The 25,388-nt window shown below is 44.0% G+C and overlaps 1 protein-coding gene across 3 annotated transcripts in view; it reads right to left on the bottom strand.

Annotated features, from left to right (window-relative positions):
• Positions 1-1,378: 1,378 nt before the first annotated feature.
• The window catches only part of tmem181 (transmembrane protein 181), a 214,792-nt gene continuing 190,782 nt past the window's right edge, over positions 1,379-25,388 (bottom strand). For all 3 annotated transcript variants that reach the window (XM_080200317.1, XM_080200318.1, XM_080200319.1), the window contains 2 exons: positions 19,108-19,174; positions 1,379-2,539 (listed from right to left, as the gene is read on the bottom strand). In XM_080200317.1, the coding sequence (XP_080056443.1) occupies positions 2,461-2,539; positions 19,108-19,174 (146 nt within the window). In that variant the 3' untranslated portion in view covers positions 1,379-2,460. The remainder of the gene's footprint in view (positions 2,540-19,107; positions 19,175-25,388) is intronic.

The raw sequence follows: 25,388 nt of genomic DNA, 5'->3' as shown, positions 1-25,388 counted from the left end.
TGTAGGAGGCAGGCAATTTAAACCCCCACTGCACAATTTTAGTGGAGTCAGGCCCCTTCGATAAGCAGATGTGGTCCACAGCCTCTGAGAGGAGTTGCACACCATATTGCCAAGTGGGAAACCAAAAGAAAGTAATCTGCTCCTGGAATTCTTTAATGACAGGCTTCCAAATACAAAAAAACACTTTATTTCAGTTTCAATACATAGATGTTCTATTTTAAGTTATATGTGGTCTTACTACAATATATGATTTTGGGCTCTGTTCTTCAAAATAAGGGGGGCAATTCTGCCAGCCCACTGCACTACTCGAGCAGTGCAAGCGGGCTGGGGGACATTAATGGTGGCTATTTCACAGGCTTCCTGTTGGGTGTCATGTCCTCCGTGCATCTCTGGCACTAAGTTTATTCACGTAATTAGGTCCACCCCAGAAATCGGCACAGAGCTGATTACAATATGAAAATCTTCATTTCTACACCATTACCGGGCCTGGAGACCTCAGGCCCAGGCCTGCTACCATCTCCCCCCAGGGCTCATATCCCTGTAAGTGGAGGTGGGCATTCTAGTTTGCCAGCCTTGCCATCTATCTGTCTCCTTTGCAGTCTTGTGCTTGTCTTTGGAGGCAGTGGGTCTTGACTTCATCCTATCCCCGCCATAAAAATATAGCATGAGGACCATTTTAAAAGGAAACAGCTTCCTGAGCTGACATTCCACTTCCTCCCCAAAAATCCAGCCCAAAGTCATTGATCCTTCATCAGAATCAGTTCTGAAACTTTAATTCTATTTCTCTCTGAATGCTGCCTGACCTGCTGGGTACTTTCAGCATTTTCTGTTTTTATTTTAGATTTCCAGCATCTGCACTACTTTGCTTTTGTGTTGGTGTTCATTTATCATTTAAAAGTTTAAGAGTGTTGCCATATTTGTATCATAAGTGTTGCTGCTTCCAAGATACTTGATTGATTGCGAAGTGTTTTTGGATGTCCTAAAGAGGGAAAAGGTGCTTTATAAATGTAAACCTTTTCTTTCTGAGGACATAGATCAAGAATCATTAAATTCATATCATTTGCATTGCACGTCTTAATTCCCATGATTGTACTATACCAACATTAGGGGACACTCAATATCTCACATTTAAATATAATGTTGTCATCATGTTGAAATGAACTATTTTTGCTTTGTTAAGCTGGAACTTTAAATATATGAATAGGATGGGAATGGAGGGATATGGTCCCCGGAAGGATAGGGGGTTTTAGTTCAGTCGGGCAGCATTGTCGGTGCAGGCTTGGAAGGCCGGAGGGCCTGCTCCTGTGCTGTAATTTTCTTTGTTCTTTAAAGAAAACCAGCAAATGTAGTTTCCAATAGAAGCAAAAGTTTAATAAATATAGAATTAGTTAGGATAAAATATCAATAAACATTAAGATATACAGGGAGAAGAGAAACAAGGTACTCACAATTTGAATTGTCCATATTTAATTTTGTAATTTACAGTTAATATTGCAGAAAAATACTTCCCAAAGTTTAATATTAAGTACTACATCAAAACAAATAAGTCAGCCAACCTAAGGATACAGAATCTTCCCAAGATTTGTTAAGAGTCAAAAAATTACTATTATGGAGCAGCAGTTGATTTTTACTAGTGTTGTGAAAAAAACAAACCCCCAAAACCGTAATTTGCTGCAATGACATGATCAGAGCAAATGAACTTCTGCAGATTCCTTGCAGATATCAGCTCCAAAACTGTATAAATTTCATTTAACAAAGGTACAATTTACAGCCTCATTAAAAGCAGCATCAACTAAAATTGAAGTTGAAATTCCAGGCTTCAACAATCTAAAAAATGAAATCCCACTTTGTAAAGTAGAATATTTTATATTCAGATTTGCTTTTTGTACTAATGTTGATAGGAAAAAGAATTTCATCCCCTAGTCTACTGCTGAACGTATTTCCTGTAAGACTTATTTGATATTAAAAATGCAACAAATAAATTTATTCACAAGCAGCATTTTATGTTTTGCTTTAAAAACATTACACCCAAACCCTGCTGCACAGCCATGAAAATCTTGTAAGTTAGCGTCTAGCCTAAAAACACAAACATTCATGACACTATATTCGTTCACAAGGTACAAATGATTCTAGACACTTAATGGGTTGGTTTCAAATTTAAAAAAACTATACCCCCTTTAGAAAAAAAAAACTCATTTTTAACATGCACAGTTGCTCCATTGTTCACAAGTCAGAAGGCATTAAATGAAAATAGAACAGCAAGATGACACGACTGGTAAGTCAAATTTAAGTCACATTTACTTGTGAAGTCATGATGGGATGATTTTAATTCCAGGAATTGGGCTAGACAAGAGGATGATGGCATGAAAAATATTTCTAAGAAAATTCAGTTCCATTCATTTTCAGCATTCAGCATACTGTATGCATTCTTGGTAACGATTAGTCGTCTGAAGATGTACTTCAGTCACTGTCAGACTCGTCCTTATACTTAGATTTAATGGCACGGCCATTTTGTAGAGGCATTTCTTCATAATCACTCCTAGCACGGAAAAGGTTCAAAGTTATTAAAGAAATACCTGCTGCACTATTTCAATTTTCTTTTATTCATTCATAGTCAGTGGCAAGGCCAGCACTTATTGTCCTTGAGAAGGTCATGATGAGCCTCCTCTTCAATATACCAGTAATTGCTAGGCTATTTAAAATGCAGTTTATGATCAGTCGTATTGCTGTGGCTCTGGAATTACACTGGGTAAGGATAGTACATTTCCCTCCCTTAAAGATATTAGTGAGTGAACTAGATGGACTTTTTTTTTACAATTTAGTAGCTTCGTGGTCACAATTACTAATGCTTCTGTTTTAGTTTAGATTTATTTAGTTAACTGAATTTAAATTTCCCCAGCTGCTGTGGTGTGACTTTGTCTCCATTTCATAACTCCAGGCTCTGGGCGACATGGTGGCTAGCATTATTGCCTCAACACCAAGGACCGAGGTTTGATTCCACCTTGGGTGACTGTGTGTGGAGGTTGCATGTTCTACCCGTGTCTGCACAGGTTTTTGTTTCCTCCCACAGTCCAAAAATGTGCAGGTTAGGTGTATTGGCCATGCTAACTGTCCTTAGTATCCAGGAATGTGTAATTTACGTGGATTAGCCATGGTAAATGCACATGGCTTTGGGGATGGGATGAGTAAGGTGCTCTTTCGGACAGTTGATGCAGACTTAATGGACTGAATGGCTTCCTTCCATACTTTATGGATTCTATGCAGTAATATATTGACTATACTGTCATATCCTGATAAACATAGAACATAAAACAATACAGCACAGTACAGTACAGGCCTTTTGGCCCTTGATCTTGTGCTGAGCTATGTCCGAACTCAAGATCAAGCTATCCCAATCCCTTTCATTCTTATGTGCTCCATGTGCCTATCCAATAACCGCTTGAAAGTTCCACTATCACAGCAGGCAGTGCATTCCAAATACCAATCACTCTCTGAGTAAAGAATCTACCTCGGACATCCCTCCTATATCTCCCATCATGAACCTTATAGTTATGCCCCCTAATAACATCTACATCCACCTGAGGAAACAGTCTCTGAACGTCCACTCTATCTATCCCCCTCATCATCTTATAAACTCCTCTCATCCTCCTCTGCTCTAAAGAGAAAAGCCCCAGATCTCTGAACCTTTACTCATAAGGCCTACCCTCCATACCAGGGAGCATTCTGGGTAAATCTTCTCTGCACTCTCTCCAATGCTTCCACATCCTTCTTATAGTCAGGTGACCACAACAGTGCACAATATTCCAAATGTGGTCTCACCAAGGTCCGGTATAGTTGCAGCATAACCCCATGTCTCTCAAACTCAAACCCTCTGTTAATAAATGCTAACACACTATAAGCCTTCTTCATGGCTCTATCCACTTGAGTGACAACCTTCAAAGATCTGTGGACATGAACCCCAAGATCTCTCTGTTCCTCCACATTCCTCAGAACCCTGCTGTTGACCCTGTAATCAGCATTCAAGTTTGTCCTACCAAAATTAATCATATCGCACTTATCAGGATTAAACTCCATCTGCCACTTTTCAGCCCAGCTTTGCATCCTATCAATGTCTCTGTGCAGCCTACAACAGCCCTCCACCTCATCCACTACTCCACCAATCTTGGTGTCATCAGCAAATTTAGTAACCCTTCAGCCCCCTCGTCCAAGTCATTGATAAAAATCACTAATAGCAGAGGACCCAGCATGATCCCTGTGGTAGACCACTGGTCTTCAGTCTGAAAATTTTCCCTCTGTCTTCTATGAGATAGCCAGTTACTTATCCAATCAGCCAAGTTTCTTCTATCCCATACATCCGGGTCAGGTGGTTGAGGTTGCAGTAGGCGAACATGTGGCTAACAGTGACCACAAATCTGTCTACTTTAGGATAAAAATGGGTGCTGTCCGAAGGGGAGGGTGCTGAACTGGGGGAAGGTGAGCTATAGCCGGATTAGGAAGGAGCTGAAGGACACTGATTGGGAGAGGTTGTTAGCGGGTAAGTCCATGGTTGGCAAGTGGGAGGCTTTCAAGGGCAAACTGAAAAGGTTGCAGGAAAGACATGTGCCAGTAAAGAGGAAGGATGGGAAAGGCAGGATTAGAGAGCCATGGATTACAGGGGATATTGAGGACTTGGTCAGGAAGAAGAGAGAGGCATTTGTTGGGTCTAAGCACTGAGAACGGAGAGAGCGCTGGAGGAATATAGAGAGCAGGAGGGAGCTCAAAAGGGAAGTTAGAAGGGCGAAAAGGGGGCATGAAATTGCTTTGGCTGACAGGATTAAGGAAAATCCAAAGGCATTTTACTCATTAGGAACAAGAGGGTGGTTGGAGGGAAAATAGGTCCTCTTAGGGACAAAGGAGGGGAACTATGCATTGAGTCTGAGGGAATGGGGGAGGTCCTAAATGAATACGTTGCGTCGGTATTCACGAAGGAGAGGGGCTTGGTGTCTTGTAATGTCTTGGAAGGAGCTGTAGACCAATTGAAGGAAATATCCATTATGAGGGAGGAAGTGTTAGGATTTTTAGGTAGCATAAAAACTGATAAAGCTCTGGGGCCTGATGGCATTTATCCCAGGCTGCTCAGGGAGGTGAGAGATGAAATTGCTAGGCCTCTGACGCAAATCTTTGTCTCTTCTTTGGACACAGGTGAGGTCCCAGAGGACTGGAGGATAGCTAATGTGGTAGCGCTGTTTAAAAAGAGCAGTAGGGATAACCCTGGTAATTATAGGCCAGTGAGTTTGACTTCAGTGGTAGGAAAGTTGTTGGAAAAAATTCTTAGGGATAGGATGTATAAGCATTTGGAGCGTTGCGATCTGAATAGGGATACGCAGCATGGCTTTGTTCAGGGGAGGTCTTGCCTTACGAATCTGGTAGAGTTTTTTGAGGAGGTAACAAAAACAGTTGACGAAGGACAAGCCGTTGATGTCATCCATATGGATTTCAGTAAGGCGTTTGACAAAGTCCCTCATGGTAGGCTGGTAGAAAAGGTTAAGGCTCATGGGATACAGGGACAGGTATCCAAATGGATTGAAAACTGGCTAGGCAACAGGAGACAGAGAGTAGTAGTGGAAGGGTCCTTTTCTAGCTGGAGGTCTGTCACCAGTGGTGTGCCGCAGGGCTCAGTACTGGGACCTCTTCTCTTCGTAATATATATAAATGACTTGGAAGAGGGTGTACATGGTGTGATCAGCAAGTTTGCAGATGACACCAAGATGGCAGGATTGGCGGATAGCGAGGAGGAGTGTCAGGTGACACAGCAGGATATAGATAGGCTGGTATATTGGGCAGATAGATAGCAGATGGAATTTAATCCTGATAAATGCGAGGTGATGCATTTTGGAAGGAATAATGCAGGGAGGAGTTACATGATAAAGGATAGACCAATTAAGAGTATAGAAATGCAGAGGGACTTGGGAGTGCAAGTGCACAAGTCTCAGAAGGTGGAAACCCAGGTGGAGAAGGTTGTGAAGAAAGCTTACGGAATGCTAGCCTTTATAGGAAGGGGTATAGAGTATAAGAGCTGGCATCTAATGCTACAGTTGTACAGAACGTTGGTTAGACCGCATTTGGAGTACTGCGTCCAGTTCTGGTCACCTTACTACCGGAAGGACGTGGAGACCCTGGAGAGAGTGCAGAGGAGGTTTACCAGGATGCTGCCTGGTACGGAAGGACTGGGTTATGAGGAAAGATTGGGTAAACTGGGGCTCTTTTCCTTAGAAAGACGGAGATTAAGGGGGGATCTGATAGAGGTCTATAAAATAATGAAGGGTACAGATAGAGTAAACTGTGGCAGGCTTTTTCCTAGATTGGAGACAAATATCACGAGGGGTCACGAGCTAAGGGTGAGGGGGGAGAAGTATAATTTGGATACTAGAGGGAGGTTTTTCACACAGAGGATCTTGGGGGTATGGAATGCACTACCAAGTAAGGTGGTGGAGGCAGGCACGCTGGACTTGTTTAAGGTTTACTTAGATACGCACGTGAGTGAAACAGGGATAGAGGGTTATAGGACACGGTTTTAAATAAGGGTCAGAGCCTCGGGACGTTACTAGAAATCTAATGCTACATGTGTTGATGTTTTGTCTCTTTTACTCTGCAGGTGCATCGGTCCACCTTGTTGTCTAACGAGGGGCATGCACACGGTGGGTCGTGCGTGGGCTGCTCTTGGATGTTTCGAGAGTGGCCTAGTACTTCGTGTTGTTGTGTGTGCTTAAACCTGGACCAGCAGATGGGCACCACAACAGCTCAGTGACTATCACTGCTAGCTGTGCAGATACATGGATTTGGGCCAGTGTCTGTGGGAGTTTGCGCATTCTCCCTGTGGTTGTGTGGGTTTCCTCCGGGTGCTCCGGTTTCCTCCCACACCCCAAAGATGTGCTCTTAGGCTGACTGGTGTAACAAATTGTCCCCAAATTATTCTCCCCTGAATCTGGTTTCCAATGGAAGTACCATATGCATACACACGGGTTAAGGTAGGTGTAGGAAAATGCTTTGTTAAGATGGCGGCACAGGCTCGTTGGGCCGAAGGGCCTGTTTCCTGTGCTGTGTTGCTTTTTGTTCTTTGTTCTACCCTCACTTTCTTCATTAGCCTACCATGGGGAACCTTATCAAATGCCTTACTAAAAAATCCATGTATACGACATCAACTACTCTACCTTCATCTATACACTTAGTTACCTCCTCAAAGAATTCAATCAAATTTGTGAGGCAAGACTTTCCCCTCACGAATCCGTGCTAACTATCCCGGATTAAGCTGCATATTTCCAAATGGTCATAAATCCTATCCCTCAGGACCTTTTCTATTAACTTATCGACAACCAAAGTAAGACTAACTGGCCTATAATTACCAGGGTCATTCCAATTTCCTTTCTTGAAGAGAAGAACAACATTCAGCACTCTCCAGTCCTCTGGCACAATACCTGTGGACAGTGAGGACCCAAAGATCAAAGCTAAAGACTCCGCAATCTCATCTCTTGCCTCCCAAAGTATCCTAGGATATATCCCACCTGGCCCAGGGGACTTACAGAACATAGAACATAACAGCGCAGTACAGGCCCTTCAGCCCTCGATGTTGCGCCGACCAGTGGAACCAATCTAATGACCCTCTAACCTAAACTATTCCAATGTTATCCATATGCCTATCCACTGACCATCTGAACGCCCTTAAAGTTGGCAAGTCCACAACTTGCTGTTGTGTTCTTTGTTTGTTCTATTCCACACCCTTACTACCCTCTGAGTAAAGAACCTACCTTTGACATCCGTCCTATAATTATCACTCCTCAATTTAAAGCTGTGTCCCCTCGTGTTAGCCATCACCATCCGAGGAAAAAGGCTCTCACTGTCCACTCTATCTAACCCTCTGATCATCTTGTATGCCTCAATTAGGTCACCTCTTAACCTTCTTCTCTCTAACAAAAACAACCTCAAGTCCCTCAGCCTTTCCTCATAAGACCTTCCGACCATACCAGGCAACATCCTGGTAAACCTCCCTTGCACCCTTTCCAATGCTTCCAAATCTTTCTTATAATGTGGCGACCAGAACTGCATGCAATACTCCAAGTGCGGCCGCACCAGAGTTTTGTACAGTTGCAACATGATCTCATGGCTCCGAAATTCAATGTCTCTACCAATAAAAGCTAACACACTGTATGCCTTCTTAACAACCTCATCAACCTGGGTGCCAACCCTCAGGTTTTTCAAAATTACTAATACATCTTCCCTCAGAACATCTACCTCCTCCATCCTATCAGCCTGTATCACACACACATCCTCAAAAACATAGCCCCTCTCCGTGGTAAACACTGAAGAAAAGTATTCATTCAATGCCTCACCTACCTCTTTGGAATCCATGCACAAGGTCCCACTACTATCCCTGACCGGCTCCAACCTCACCCTGGTCATTCTTTTATTTCTCATACAAGAGTAAAAGCCTTGGGGTTTTCCTTTATCCAACCCGCCAAGGACTTCTCATGCCCTTCTACCTCTCCTAAGCCCTTTTCTTAACTCGTTCCTTGCTACCTTGTAACCCTCAAGCGACCCAACTAAACCTTGTTTTCTCATCCTTACGTACGCTTCCTTGTCCCTCTCGACAAGCCATTCAACCTCCTTTGTGAACCATGGTTCCCTCACACGGCCATTTCCTCCCTGCCTGACAGGGTCATACCTATCAAGGACACGCAGTATTTGTTCCTTGAACAAGCACCACTTTTCAGTTGTGCCTTTACCTGACAGTTTCTGTTCCCATCTTTTGCTCCCTAATTCTTTATTATAATGGATTATTATATGGTCTATTATAATGGATGTAATAACAGGATACTTTGTTTACTCTGGTTGATATTTTCTAAGTATCCTATTAACAGAGTAAACAAAGCCAACGTGGGCTTTTGAAAGGAAATCATGCTTGACAAACCTACTGGATTTATTTGAGGACATAACTAGAATAGACAAGGTGTATTTTGGAATTTCAGAAGGCTTTTGATAAAGTCCCAACATTAATTAATACATAATATAAAAACACATAGGATTGGGGGGTAACATTGGCATGGATTGAGAATTGGTTAGCAGACAGGACATAAGAATTGGGAATAAATAGGTCTTCTTTGAAGTGGCAGACAGTGACTTGCGGGGTCCCACAAGAATCAGTTCTTGGGCCCCAGAAATTCACAATTTCTGTCCTTGATTTGGATAAGGGAAACTGAAGTAATATTTCCAAGTTTGATGACATGAAACTTGGTGGGAATGTGGGTGATGAGGGGGAAGTTTGGTGATCAACGTGACCAAGACAAGTTGAGTTATTTTAGCCATGGTAAATGCGCAGGGCTACAGGGATAGGGTAGGGGTACGGCCTGGGTAAGATTTTTTTCAGAGAGTCAGTGCAGACTCCATGGGCAGAATGGCTGCCTTCTGCACTGTAGCAATTCTATGAATAGGCAAACATATGGCAGATGCAGTATTATGTGGATAAATGGGAAGCTATCCATTTCAGATGAAGAAACAGAAAGGCAGAGTATTATGTAAATAGTGATAGAAGGCTGTGGAGGCCAAGTCATTGAATACATATATTTCTAGACGCTAAAGGTGTTAAGGGGTATTTAGAACACAGAACATAACAGCGCAGTACAGGTCCTTCAGCCCTCGATGTTGCGCCGACCAGTGGAACCAATCTAATGGCCCTCTAACCTAAACTATTCCAATGTTATCCATATGCCTATCCACTGACCATTTGAACGCCCTTAAAGTTGACGAGTCCACAACTGCTGCAGGCAAGGCATTCCACACCCTTACTACCCTCTGAGTAAAGAACCTACCTCTGACATCCGTCCTACAATTACCACCCCTTAATTTAGAGCTACGTCCCCTCGTGTTAGCCATCACCATCCGAGGAAAAAGGCTCTCACTGTCCACCCTATCTAACCCTCTGATCATCTTGTATGCCTCAATTAGGTCACCTCTCAACCTTCTTCTTTCTATCAAAAACAGCCTCAGGTCCCTCAGCCTTTCCTCATAAGGCCTTCCCACCATACCAGGCAACATCCTGGTAAACCTCCCCTGCACCCTTTCCAATGTCTCCACATCCTTCTTATAATGCGGCGACCAGAACTGTATGCAATACTCCAAGTGCAGCCGCACCAGAGTTTTGTACAGTTGCAACATGACCTCACGGCTCCGAAATTCAATGCCTCTACCAATAAAAGCTAACACATCATACGCCTTCTTAACAACCTTATCAACCTGGGTGCCAACTTTCAGGGATCTATGCACACGTACACCAAGATCTCTCTGCTCGTATATTCTGTACTCTTACCAAAGTGAATCACCTCACACTTTTCCCCATTAAACTCCATTTGCCACCTCTCAGCCCAGCTCTGCAGCTTATCTATGTCCCTCTGCAAACTGTAACATCCATCCTCACTGTCTACAACTCCTCCGACTTTGGTGTTGTCAGCAAATTTACTAACCCATCCTTCTACACCCTCATCTAGGTCATTTATAAAAATGACAAACAGCAGTGACCCCAAAACAGATCCCTGAGGTACACCACTTGTAACTAAACTCCAGGTTGAATATTTCCCATCAACCACCACCCTCTGTCTTCTATCAGCTAGCCAATGCCTGATCCAAACCGCTAAATCACCCTCAACCCCATGCATCTGCATTTTCTGCAATAGCCTACCATGGGGAACCTTATCAAACGCTTTGCTAAATTCCACATACACCACATCAAGTGCCTTACCCTTATCCACTTCTTTGGTCACCTTTTCAAAAAACTTGATAAGGTTTGTGAGGCACGACCTACTCTTCACAAAACCATGCTGACTATCCCTAATCAATAATCAATTTATTTGGAGATTGCAGGTGTATGGTGTTGAGATGGAGAATGAGCCAGGATTGTATTGAATTGCACAGCAGGTTTGAAGGGTCCGACAGCCTATTCCTGGTCTATTATCTATATTTCTATGTCAATCATCAGAATGGCAAGGTGGCATAGTGGTTAGCACTGCTGCCTCATAGCACCAGGGACCCGGATTCGATTGCTGGCTTGTGTCACTGTCTGTGTAGAGTTTGCACATTCTCCCCCATAGGCGAGATGGGTGTTTCTGTTGCTGTCTTTTTTTCTGTTCCCTTTTTGTGTTTTGATCTCCAAAAGGTGAAATGGCAGGTTCAACTGGGAGACGATTTTACTGCATTCGGTGTCATATGTGGGAGTTTCTGGAGACAACTCGTATCCCGAAAGTCTACATCTGTGTTAAGTGTTTGGAGCTGCAGTGTCTGAGGGACCGAGTCAGGGAACTAGAGCTGTGGCTTGAGGATGTACTTTTAGTAAGGGAGAACGAAGCAACAATGGATAGGAACCATAGTCAAGTGCAGACACCAGGGCCTAAGGGGGAGGACAGGTGGGTAACCGTCAGGAAGGGGAAAAAGCAGAAGGGTCATGTTCCAAAGAGGACCCCAGTGGTAGTCTCCCGAAACATCAAGAGAAAGGCAACAAATGAGGGAGGTGATCTTCCAGAGGTAAGACAGGAGGACCAGATCGCCTTAGAGGGAAGGAAGGGGACTAGAAGTGAGATAGTGGTGGGGGATGGGAGGGTTAAAGGAATAGATAGACGGTTCTGTGGAAAAAAGCGAGACTCCAGGATGGTAGTCTGCCTCCCTGGAGCAGGGGTACATGATGTTTCAGAGAGGGTAGAAGGAATATTGAAGGACAAAGGGAATCAAGCAGATGTAATTGTGCATACAGGTGAGAAGGACATAGGAAGGAAGAGTAGGGGGGAAATACGTAGGCAGTTTAGGGAGTTGGGTGCCAGAATGAAGAGCAGGGCCTCCAGGGTGGCAATCTCTGGGCTGCTACCAGTGCCTGGTAACAGTGGGGCTAGGAATACTGAAATCCTTAAACTGAATGCGTGGCTGAAGGATTGGTGCAAGACGGAGGGTTTTACATTTGTTAATCATTGGGAAGTTTTCGTGAGAGAAGGGCACCTGTATAGGAGGGATGGGGAACGTTTAAATGGGAGGGGCACAAATATCTTAGTTGGGAGGTTAGCTGGAGCGTTTTGGCAGGGTTTAAACTAATGTGGAGGGGGGGGGGTGGGGATGAAACCAATAGCTCAGTAGGCACTGGGATTGGGAGCGAGTTGGGTGCCGGGGTAAGGTTAGACGAGAGGAAAATCATCCTGGAGGAGGACGACTCGAGTGGGCCTGGAGGTCTGGAGTGCGTCTGTTTTAACACGAGGAGCGTAACGGGTAAGACGGATGAACTTAAGGCCTTAATGTTTACAAGGAATTTAGATGTGGAAGGAATTTAGATGTGGTTGCAGTGACAGAGATGTGGTTAAAAGGGCAGGACTGGCAGCTAAATATTCCTGGGTATAAGTGTTTCAGGTGTGACAGAGTAGGGTCAAAAAGAGGTGGAGAGTGATGTTGTTAGTTAGGGAGCACATTACAGTGGTGCAGAGGGAGGATTATTTAGAGGAGTCAGGAGATGAGTCGCTGTGGGTGGAGTTCAGGAGTAGGAAGGGAGCAATCACTATGCTGGGGTTATACTATAGGCCACCCAATAGCCCGTGGGAAGTGGAAGAAAGTATATATAAGGAAATTCTGGATAGGTGCAGAAAAAATAGGGTTGTTGTAGTGGGAGACTTTAATCTCCGTGGTGTGGATTGGAAGGTGCCTAGGGCTGGGGGTCTGGACAGGGAGGAATTTGTAAAATGTGTACTAGAAGGCTCTTTGGAGCAGTATGTAGCTAGCCCAACTAGAGAGGGGGCTATATATTGGATTTAGTTCTGGGAAATGAGCCTGGTCAGGTGGTTGAGGTTTCAGTAGGGGAACATGTGGCAAATAGTGACCACAATTCTGTCTACTTCAGGATACTAATGGAAAAGGATGAGTGCTGTCCAAAGGGGAGGATGCTAAATTGGGGGAAGGCTAGCTACAGCCGGATTAGGCAGGAACTTATAGCCACTGATTAGAACATAGAACATAACAGCGCAGAACAGGCCCTTCGGCCCACGATGTTGCGCCAACCAGTTAAAAAACAATGACCCACTAACCTAAACCAATCCCTTTTCGTCCATAAACCTATCCACGGATCTCTTAAACGCCCCCAAACTAGGCACATTTACAACTGCAGCAGGCAGAGCATTCCAATCCCTCACCACCCTCTGGGTAAAGAACCTACCCCTGACATCCGTCCTATAACTACCCCCCCTTAATTTAAAGCCATGCCCCCTCGTGCTAGATTTCTCCATCAGAGGAAAAAGGCTATCACTATCCACCCTATCTAAACCTCTAATCATCTTATCTGTTTCAATAAGATCCCCTCTTAGCCGCCTTCTTTCCAGCGAAAACAACCCCAAATCCCTCAGCCTTTCCTCATAGGACCTCCCCTCCATACCAGGCAACATCCTGGTAAACCTCCTCTGCACCCTCTCCAAAGCCTCCACATCCTTCCTGTAATGTGGGGACCAGAACTGCACACAGTACTCCAAGTGCGGCCGCACCAGAGTTGTGTACAGTTGCAACATGACGCTGCGACTCCTAAATTCAATCCCCCTACCAATAAACGCCAAGACACCGTATGCCTTCTTAACAACCTTATCTACTTGATTCCCAACTTTCAGGGATCTATGTACACATACACCTAGATCCCTCTGCTCCTCCACTCTATTCAAAGTCCTCCCGTTAGCCCTATACTCGACACATCTGTTATTCCTACCAAAGTGAATTACCTCACACTTCTCCGCATTAAATTCCATCCGCCACCTCTTGGCCCAGCTCTGCAACCTGTCTAAGTCTTCCTGCAAACTATGACACCCTTCCTCACTATCTACCACACCTCCGACTTTGATTGGGAGAGGTTGTTTGAGGTTAAGTCCACGTTCGGCATGTGGGAGTCTTTTAAGGGACAATTGATAAGGTTGCAGGACAGACATGTGCCTGTTAAGAGGAAGGATGGGAAAGGTAGGATTAGAGAGCCATGGATAACTAGGGATATTGAGGACTTGGTGAGGAAGAAAAGAGATAGACTATGTTAGGTCCAAGCAACTGGGAACGGAGAGAACTTTGGAGGAAACTCAAACGGGGAGTTAGAAGGGCGAAAAGGGGGCACGAAATGCTCTTGGCAGACAGGATTAAGGAACATCCAAAGGCATTCTACTCATACGTTAGGAACAAAAGGGTGGTTAGAGAAAAAAAAAAATTGGACCTCTCAGGGACAGAGGAGGGGAACTATGCTTAGAGCCCGAGGGAATGGGAGAGATCCTGAATGAATACTTTGCGTCAGTATTCACGAAGGAGAGGGGCTTGTTGTCTGGTAGTGTTTTGGAGGGAGCTGTAGACCCGTTGGAGGAAATATCCATTACGAAGGAGGAAGCGTTAGGGTCTTTAGGTAGTATTAAAACTGATAAATCTCCGGGACCTGATGGTATTTATCCTAGGCTGCTTAGGGAGACGAGAGATGAAATTGCTGGGCCTCTGACGCAAATCTTTGTCTCTTCTTTGGACACAGGTGAGGTCCCAGAGGACAGCAAACGTGGTACTGTTGTTTAAAAAAGGTAGGAGGGATAACCCGGGTAATTATAGGCTGGTGAGCTTGACATCAGTGGTAGGGAAGTTGCTGGAGAGGATTCTTAGAGATAGGATGTATGCGCATTTACAGCATGGCAATCTGATTAGTGATAGGCAACATGGCTTTATAAAGGGGAGGTTGTGCCTTATGAACCTGGTAGAATTTTTTGAGGAGGTGACAAAAACTGTCGACGAAGGACGAGCCGTGGATGCCGTCTATATGGATTTCAGTAAGGCGTTTGACAAAGTCCCTCATGATAGGTTGGTGGAAAAGGTTAAGGCTCATGGGATACAAGGACAGGTGTCTAGATGGATTGAGAGCTGGCTTGGTAACAGGAGACAGAGAGTAGTAGTGGAAGGGTCTTTTTCCAGCTGGAGGTCTGTGACTAGCGGTTGCTAAAACCTGGTGTTGTCAGACTTTTTACTGTGTTTACGCCAGTCCAACGCCGGCATACCCACATCATGACTAGCGGTGTGAACATAGAACATAGAACCCTACAGTGCAGAAACAGGCCCTTCGGCCCATCGAGTCTGCACCGACCACAATCCCACCCAGGCCCTATCTTCTCTCCCTCCCCATATCCCTACATATTTACTCGCTAATCCCTCTAACCTACACAACCCAGGACACTAAGGGGCAATTTTAGCATGACCAATCAACCTAACCCGCGCATCTTTGGACTGTGGGAGGAAACCGGAGCACCTGGAGAAAACCCATGCAGACACAAGGAGAATGTGCAAACTCCACAGTACGAGGGGCCAGAGACTTAGGGTGAGGGGCGAGAGGTATAACACAGATATTAGAGGGAGGTTTTTCACACAGAGGGTAGTGGGGGTATGGAATGCTCTGCCAAGTAAGGTGGTGGAGGCAGGCACGCTGGAATTGTTTAAGAGTTACTTAGAGAGGCACATGAGTGGGTTGGAGATGGGAGGATATAGGAGATTGTTTTAAATAAGGTTCATTAGCATTGGGACGTCCCTGGTAATGTAAAAGGATGTGGTATGATACTAATGTTTTTCTCTTTTAATTCACAGGTTTTAAGTTGGTCCGCCTTGTTGTCCAACGAGGGGCATACACGTGATGGGTTGTACTAGGGCTGCTCTTGAATGTTCGAGAGTAGCCTAGTGCTTCATGTCGTTAGTGTGTGCTTAAACTGGACCAGATGCTGGGCAACACGTCAGCTCAGTGACTATCACTGTTTGCTGTGCAGACACATGGATTTGGGCCAGTGTCTGTGGGAGTTTGCGCATTCTCCCCATGCTTGCGTGGGTTTTCCCCGGGTGCTCCGGTTTCCTCCCACACCCCAAAGATGTGCTATTAGTCTGATTGGAGGTAATAAATTGTCCCTAAATTAGTTTCCCTCAATGTGGAATGCCATAAACAATAGATAAGGGTCATGGGTGGAGGGGGGGACTGGTAATGTTAAAATGGCGGCGCGGGCTTGTTGGGCCGAAGGGCCTGTTTCCCGGGCTGTTTTTGTTCTTTGTTCCACACAGACAGTGACCCGAGCCGGGAATTGAACCCAGGTCCCTGGAGTTGTGAAGCAGCAGTGTCGCAGGGCTCAGTACTGGGGCCTTTGCTATTTGTAATATACATAAATGACTCGGAAGAGGGAGTAACTAGTATGATCAGCAAGTTTGCAGATGACATGAAGATGGCTGGACTTGCTGGTAGTGATGAGCAGTGTCAGGCAACATAGCAGGATATAGATAGGCTGGTATATTGGGCAGCGAAACGGCAGATGGAATTTAATCCAGATAAATGCGAGGTGATGCATTTTGGAAGAAATAATGTAGGGGGGAATTATACGATAAATGGTAGGACTATTAAGAGTATAGAAACGCAGAGGGACCTAAGGGTGCAAGTACACAAGTCCTTGAAGGTGGAGAAGGTGGCAAAGAAGGCTTATGGTATGCTTGCCTTTATAGGAAGGGTTGTAGAGTATAAAGGCTGGCGTCTAATGTTGCAGTTGTATAGAACGTTGGTTAGACTGCATTTGGAGTACTGCACCCAGTTCTGGTTGCCTTACTACCGGAAGGACATGCAGAGGAGGTTTACCAGGATGCTGCCTGGTATGGATGGACTGAGCTAATGAGGAGAGATTGGGCAAACTGGGGCTGTTCTCCTTAGAAAGACGGAGAATGAGGGGAGATCTAATAGAGGTGTATAAGATTATGAAGAATATAGATAGAGTGAACAGTGGTAAGCTTTTTCCCAGATTGGATACAAAAATTACGAGGGGTCACGGGCTTAGGGTGAGAGGGGTGAGGTATAATTTGGATGTTAGAGGGAGGTTTTTCCACACAGAGGGTTGTGGGGGCCTGGAATGCACTGCCAAGTAAGGTGGAGGCAGGCACGCTAGAGTTGTTTAAGGCTTACTTACATAGGCACATCAGCGGACTAGAGATGGAGGGATACAAAGGATTGTTCTAAATAAGGATCAAGAGCCTTAGGACGTTCCTGGGAATCAATTGATTCCTGTGGATCGTCCAATATATTTTATGGCTCACTTGTCTTACGTTTGAGCTTCTGGGGATTCCGTGAATGTCTGTATAAGTTGTGCATGTTGACTGATGTCTCTTTTTAAATCCACAGGCGATTCGGTCTGCCTTGTTGTCCAACAAGGGGCATACACGCGGTGGGTCGTGCGAGAGCTGCCCTTGGGTGTTGCTTTGAGAGTTGCCTAGTGCTTCATGTCATTAGTGTATGCTTAAACTGGAGCAGCTGACAGGCAACATGACAGCTCATGAACTATCACTGTTTGCTGTGCAGATACATGGATTTGGGCCAGTGTCTGTGGGAGTTTGCACATTCTCCCTGTGCTTGCGTGGGTTTTCTCTGGGTGCTTCGGTTTCCTCCTACACCCCAAAAACATGCTCTTAGGCTGACTGGTGTTTGCAAATTGTCCCTAAATTAGGCGTTCCTCAACCTGGTTGTAATTCCTTTATTGTGGAGTCCAATAGGCGTGGTCAAAGGTCATAGGTAGAAGAGGGCACTCAATGTTAAAATAGCGGTGTGGGCTTGTTGGGCTGAAGGGCCTGTTTCCTGTGCTGTGTTGTTCTTTGTTTGTTTGTCTGCCTGAGTTTCCTCTGGGTGCTCCGGTTTTCTTCCACACTCCAAAAGGCGTGCTTGTTAGATGTATTGTCCATGCTAAATTCTCCCCTAGTGTACCCAAACAGGCGCTGGTGTGTGGCAAGTAGGGGATTTTCATAGAACCCTACAGTGCAGAAAGAGGCCCTTCAGCCCATTGAGTCTGCACAAAACACAATCCCACCCAGGCCCTACCCCCATATCCCTAAATATCCCTCTAACCTACGCATCCCTGGACACTAAGGGGCAATTCCTTAGCATGGCCAATCAACCTAACCTGCACATCTTTGGACTGTGGGAGGAAACCGGAGCACCGGGAGGAAACCCACGCAGACGCGAGGAGAATGTGCAAACTCCACAGAGTGACCCAAGCCAGGAATCGAACCCAGGACTCTGGAGCTGTGAAGCAGCACTGCTAACCACTGTGCTACCATGCCGCCCACAGTACCTTTCATAGTAACTTCGTTGCAGTGTTAATGTAAGCCTACTTGTGACTAATAAATAAATTATAAGTTGTCCCTGCCTAGCTAAGCTAGGTCTTGAATGTTTAATGTAGAACAAATGAAACACTCTTCTTTGAACTTTTAGATCATGATACATCTTACACTCCCAAAAAGTGAAGATACACAACTATTTTATTTATTATTGTCACAAGCAGGTTTACATTAGCACCGCAATTAAGGTACTGTGAAAATCTCCTAGTCGCCACACTCTGGCGCTTGCTCGGGTTAATTGTGGGAGAATTGAGCATAGCCAATGTACCTAGCCAACATGTCTTTCAGATTGTGGGAGGAAACTGGAGCACTCGGTGGAAACCGACGCAGAGAACATGCAGACTCACGGACAGACAGTGACCCAAACCAGGGATTGAACCCGGGTCCCTGACACCGTGAGGCAGCAGTGCTAACCACCATGCCACTGCGCTGCATTATTGGAAAAAAAACAAAATCAACCAATGCAGCTTTCACCTTTTCTCAGTGTAAACCCGAGAATTATGTCCAAGCAGGGGACCAGAATAGGTATGCACCAGAAATGGTGGTAATACAAACCAAAAATTGAGCATTTTCCTTTATATCTTCTAATCAATACCTTTCATTTGCTTGAGTGGTGCAGAATCAAAATACTGTTCTTTTCTTTTTCCACAAGCTAGCCCATAATCCCCAGGCCAGTTGGTCAGCATCACATTTACAAAAAAAACACCGCCTGGGAAACAGTCTCTCAGAGGCATTGTGCAATTTTTATTACAATGTTTGAGGAGGCTGAACGAGAAATTAATAATCTTACAATCAGCCATTGAAAGCTTGCAGAACTAAAATGTTACATTCCTAAAAAGGAATAAAATTTTCTGGAACAACTGATGCTTAAATTGTCAAAAATGTCCAAGTTATGATCATAAACTATGTCAGAATGTAACTCACCCATAAATCACATCATCATCAGAATCATTTAACATGGAAAAGGCTGGGTTATCCTTTAGCTGGGATTCTAAAGAGAGACAATATTAGTAAAATAACTTTCTCTACAAACGCTTATCTGAAAATAAATTTCACAGCTCTTCAATCTAGAGAGATTAGCATTTCCAATATGGTGCTTTGTGAATTTGCAGCTTCTTGCAATATTGTGACATGAAAACAGCAACATTTCCACAACATACCAGAATAACTAATGGTAACAACTGAAATAAAGTCAGATGTCTGAAACATCCATATTCCTCCTTTCGGGAGACAGTGGCATAGTGGTATTGTCGCTGGACTAGTAATCTATAGGCCCAGGGAAATGTTCTGGGAATCCCACCATGGCTGTTGGTGAAATTTCAATAAGAATCTGGAAATAAAAGTCTAATGATTGTCGTAAAAGCCCATCTGGTTCATTAATGAACTTTAAGGAAGGAAACTTTCAGCCTTACCTGGTCTGGCTTACTTGTGACTCCAGATCCAGGTTGCTCTTAATTGCCCTCAGGGATGGGCAGTAAGTGCTGGCCCAGCCAGCGATTTCAACATCCCATGATCGAACAAAAAAAAATCCAGATGGCTGCTTTGACTTTTACACCTGGTTTGATTGAAGTACTGTCTCAAATATTAGGACCAGTTGGAACTGTGCTAGGACGCCAAATGTTCACATTATATATTAACGATTTGGACAAGGGAATTAAGTGTATTATCTCCAAATTTGCAGACGATACAAAGTTGGAATGAGAGTGTGAACTGTGAAGAGGATGCAAAGATGCTTCATTGTGATTTGGACAGACTAAGTTAGTGGCCATATGCATGATAGATGCAGTATAATGTGGATAAATGTGAGATATTCACTTCAGTAGCAATTATTTGAATGTGTGTAAATTGAGAGATGGATACTCAGCAAAAGCTTGGTGTCCTTGTGCATCAGTTGCTGAAAGCAAGCAGGTAGTAAAGAAGATAAATGGTATGCTGGCCTTTTAGTGAGAGGATTTGAGTACAGGAATAGGATGTTTTACTGCAATTATTTGGGGCATTGGTGAGGTTACACCAGGAGTATTGTGTGCAGTTTTGGTATCCTTATCTGAGGAAGGATGTTCTTGCTTTAGAGGTAGTGCAATGTAGGTTTACCAGGCTGAACCTTGAGATGGCAGAACTGTCATACAAGGTGAGACTAACTTGGACAGGATTATATTCATTACAGTTCAGAAGAGTGAGGGGGGATTCTCATGGAAACATAAAATTTGAGCAGAATTAGACAGGGTAGATTCAGAAAGAATACTCCCAATGGTAGGGAAGTCCAGAACTATAGGTCATAGTTTGAGAATAAGGGGTAAACCTTTAAAGTAAGGAGAAATTTCTTCACCTAGAGAGTGGTGAATTATGGAATTCATTACCAGAGAAAGTAGGTGATACCAAAACATCGTGTGGTTTCAAAATGGAATTAGATACAATTCTTGGGCTAAAAGGATCAAGGGATATTGGGGGAAGGGTATTGAATTCGCTGATAACCGTGATTGTAATAAATGGCCTACTCCTACTTTCTATGTATATAGATAGGTATGTGTGTATGCATGTAAATATACAAGAGATGACGTACAGCAAGCTTATGTACTTAAAGATTCACTAATCTTTGATGTGTCGAGAGAAAAATTACATTTAATGCCTTTGCTCAAAGTTAGTTGCTAATTCATAAAGGGCTATTTGGTCCATTGTGCCTTTGCTCACTCTTTAAAAAAAGCTAACAGGAATAGGCCATTTACTCTCTCATAACCAAAAGAGAAAATGCTGGAAAATCTCAAAGGGTCATTTGGACTCAAAATGTCAATGTCCGCTCATTTCTCTCCTTACAGATGCTGCCAGACCTGCAGAAATTTTCCAGCATTCTCTCTTTTGGTTTCACATTCCAGCATCCGCAGTAATTTGCTTTACTTACTCTCTCACGTTTGTCTACAATCTAATGTGCTCACAGTTGATCCATGAGTTTTGGAAGAAGTTTTTCTAGTTTTATTCTTGAAAGATCTGGTTCTAATTTTTCGACTGTGTGACCTAACATGAGACCCCAACCTATGGGAACAGTTTCCCTCACTACCCAATCTGTTCTACTTAATGCCTTGAAAGTTCGATCAAATCAGTTCTTAACTTTTCAAATTCCCTGGGAAAACAATTCTAGTTTATGTAATTTCTCCTCCTAATTTATCCAGGTACAATAATTTCCTGCTAAACATCGTAGCTGTGTTCCTGAAAAGTGCAACTTTAAAGAAACAACATGAAACAAATTATATTTTCCATTAAATGTAAAACCGTGTATAAGACCTTTCTTCTCAGAAAACATTATGTTGAAATTCTGAATTCCTAAATTCAGGAATGAAATTACTTCTAGAAAATAAATTTTGAAATATAAGCAAAATATAACATTTTCTACTTAACACCACTTCACTTATTCCCTAACATTCCCACTTGTTGGATCCTTCCCTGACTCTTCTTCACTGCCTCTCTCACGAACAGCATTTATTGCTCACCCCAAGAACTTCTAACAGCCAAGCAGATGCGTTTTTGCAAGTCGACATTTGGTCATTAGACTTTCATTCCAGGTTTTTATTGAATTTGAATTTCACCATCCACCATGGGTGGGATTTGATCCTGGATCCCCGGATCATTCCCTTGGATCTCTGGATTGTCCAATGACAATATCATATATCAATGCCTCTAACTTGGATCAATCTTGAATATAATTTGAAATGTAACAAGATTTTTAAAATAACTCCAGTCCATGTACTCACTCCATTAGACAGCATTGAAAGCATAGTGCAATTTTAACTCCAATTCTAAAACTAAACTGGGCATTACTTGGTACACATGCACCTTCAGACATAAATTGCAACGAAAGAAACACTAGCAACCATTTTAGAGTGCAATTGGGCACGTGGATGCAATACCATGTAGCCTGTAATTTTTGCTTTGAACCTTGAAACCCCAGTTTGTTCATACCCACTATAATGTGATAGCTGAACTTAATGTCATCCTTGCATGTGGTGAAAGTTGACAAACAGCAGTGTTTTATTATCATGAAGGTCATATGATTGGCTACAAAACATGAAAACATAGAAAATAGGTGCATGAGTACGCCATTTGGCCATTCGAGCCTGCACCACCATTAAATATGATCATGGCCGATCATACATTTTCAGTGTCCCACTCCTGTTTTCTCTCCATAACCCTTGATCGCTTTAGCCACAAGGGCGATGTCCAGTTCCCTCTTGAACGTATCTAATGAACTGGCCCCAACAGCTTTCTGTCGTAGAGAATTCCACAGGTTCACAGCTGTTTGAGTGAAGAAGTTCTTCCTTATCTCAGTCTGAGATGGCTCACCCCTTATTCTTAGACTGTGGCCCCCTAATTTTGGACTTCCCCAACATTAGGAACATTCTTCCTGCATCAAGTCTGTCCAGTCCCATCAAGATTTTATATATTTCTATGAGATCCCCTCTCATTTAGGCCATACGGCAGGGCAAGGTTTATAATTGGGGGAGGGGTAATTATGATGCAATTAGGCAAGAATTAGGAAGCATAAGATGGAAACAGAAACTGTCAAGGAAAGGCACAAATGAAAAGTGGAGCTTGTTCAAGAAATAAATACTGTGTGTCCTTGATAGGTATGCCCCCATTAGGCAGGGAGGAAATGGCCAAGTGAGGGAACCGTGGTTCACAGAAGAGGAAAAAGGAAGCGTATGTGAGGATGAGAAAACAAGGTTCAGCTGGGTCGCTTGAGGGTTACAAGGTAGCAAGGAATGAGCTAAAAAAGGGCTTAGGAGGGGGCATGAGAAATCCTTGGTGGGTTGGATCAAGGAAAACCGCAAGGCTTTTTACTCTCAGGAGAGAAATAAAAGAATGACTAGGGTGAGGTTGGGGCCAGTCAAGGATAGTAATTATGAACTTGTGCATGGAGTCAGAAAAAAATAGGAGGCAATGAATGAATACTTTTCTTCAGTGTTTACCAAGAGAGGAGCCATGTTTTTGAGGATGAGTGTGTGATACAGGCTGAGAAGCTGGAGGAGGTAGATGTTCTGAGGGAAGGTGTATTAACAATTTTGAAAAACCTGAGGGTCGACAGGGAGGCAAGGGCCAAGATTGCAAAGCCTTTGGCTTTGATCTTTGGGTCCTCACTATCCATAGGGATAGTGCCAGAGGACTGGACAGTGGCGAACGTTGTTCCTCTTTTCAACAAAGGAAATGGGAATGACCTTGGTAATTGTAGTTAGTCTTACTTCGGTGGTCGATAAGTTAATGGAAAAGGTCTTGAGGGATAGGATTTATGACCATTTGGAAAGATGTAGCTTAATCCGGGATACTCAACACGGATTTGTAAAGGGTAAGTCTTGCCTCAAAAATCTGATAGAATTCTTTGAGGAGGTAACAAAGTGTGTAGATGAAGGTAGAGCAGTTGATGTCGTATATCTGGATTTTAGTAAGGTGTTTGATAAGGTTCTCCATGATAGGCTAATGAAGAAAGTAAGGAGGTGTGGGAGAGGGGGAAATTTGGCCGATTGGATAAGTAATTGGTTATCTCACAGAAGACAGAAGGTGGTGCTGGATGGAAAATTTTCAGACTGGAGACCAGTTATCAGTGGTGTACCACAGATATCAGTGCTGGGTCCTCTGCTATTTGTGATTTTTATCAATGACTTGGAAGAAGGGGCTGAAGGGTGGGTCAGTAAATTTACTGATGACACCAAGCTTGGTGGAATAGTGGATGAGGTGGAGGGCTGCTGTAGGCTGCAAAGAGACATTGATAGGATGCAGAGCTGGGCTGAAACGTGGCACATGGATTTACCCCTGATAAGCGCGAGATGATTCATTTTAGTAGGACAAACTTGAATGGAATTACAGGGTCAACGGCAGGGTTCTGAGGAATGTGGAGGAACAGAGACATCTTGGCGTTCACATCCATAGATCTCTGAAGGTCGCCACTCAAGTGGATAGAGCCGTGAAGAAGGCTTATAGTGTTTTTGCATTTATTAACGGGGGTTTGAGTTTAAGAGCCGTGGGGCTATACTGCAACTGCACAGGACCTTGGTGAGACCACATTTGGAATAGTGTGTGTAGTTTTGGTCACCTCACTATAAGAAGGATGTGGAAGCATTGGAGAGAGAGTGCAGAAGGGATTTACCAGGATGCTGCCTGGTTTGGAGGGTAGGTCTTATGAGGAAAGGTTGAGGGAGCTAGGGCTTTTCTCTTTAGAGCAGAGAGGATGAAAGGCAACTTAATAGAGGTTTATAAGATGATGAGGGGGATAGATAGAGTGGACGTTCAGAGACTCAGGTGGATGCAGCTGTTACTCGAGGGCATAACTATAAGGTTCATGGTGGGAGACATAGGAGGGATGTCCAAGGTAGGTTCTTTACTCAGAGTGTGACTGGGGTGTGGAATGCACTGCCTGCTGTGATAGTGGAGTTGAACACTTCAGGAACTTTCAAGCGGTTATTAGATAGGCACATGGAGCACACCAGAATGATAGGGAGTGGGACAGCTTGATCTGAGTGGCACAGTGGTTAGCACTGCTGCTTCACTGCTCCAGGGACCTGGGTTCAATTCCCATCTCAGGTCACTGTGTGTGGAGTTTGCATATTCTCCTCGTATCTGCGTGGGTTTACTCTGGGCACTCTGGTTTCCTCCCACAGTCCAAAGATGTGCAGGTTAGGTTGATTGGCCTTGCTAGAAAAATTGCCCCTTAGTGTCCTGGGATGCATAGGTTAGAGGGATTAGTGGGTAAAATATGTAGGGATATGGAGGTAGGGCCTGGGTGGGATTGTGTTTGGTGGAGACTTGATGGGCTGAAGGGCCTCTTTCTGCACTGTAGGGTTCTATGATCTATGATCTTGGTTTCGGACAAAGCTTGGCATAACATCGAGGGCCGAAGGGCCTGTACTGTGCTGTACTGTTCTATGTTCTACGTCATTCTTCTAAATTCCAGTGAGTACAAGCCCTGTCAATCCAGTCTCTCTTCATATGTCAGTTCTGCCATTCCAAGAATCAGTCTAGTGAAATGTTGCTAGATTCTCTCATTAGCAAGAACATCCTTCCTCAAACTAGGAGATCAAGACTCTAAACAATACTCGTCAAGGACCTGTATAACTGCAGCAAGACATCCGTACTTCTATACTCAAATCCTCTTGCTATGAAGGCCAGCATGCCATTAGCTTTCCTCACTGTCTGCTGTACCTGTATGCCAACCTTCAGCAATT

Source organism: Carcharhinus amblyrhynchos, chromosome 12, assembly GCF_965287045.1.
Source record: "Carcharhinus amblyrhynchos chromosome 12, sCarAmb.v2.hapA, whole genome shotgun sequence".
Taxonomy (NCBI): Eukaryota; Metazoa; Chordata; class Chondrichthyes; order Carcharhiniformes; family Carcharhinidae; genus Carcharhinus; species Carcharhinus amblyrhynchos.
This window is presented reverse-complemented; position numbering and strand designations above follow the sequence as displayed.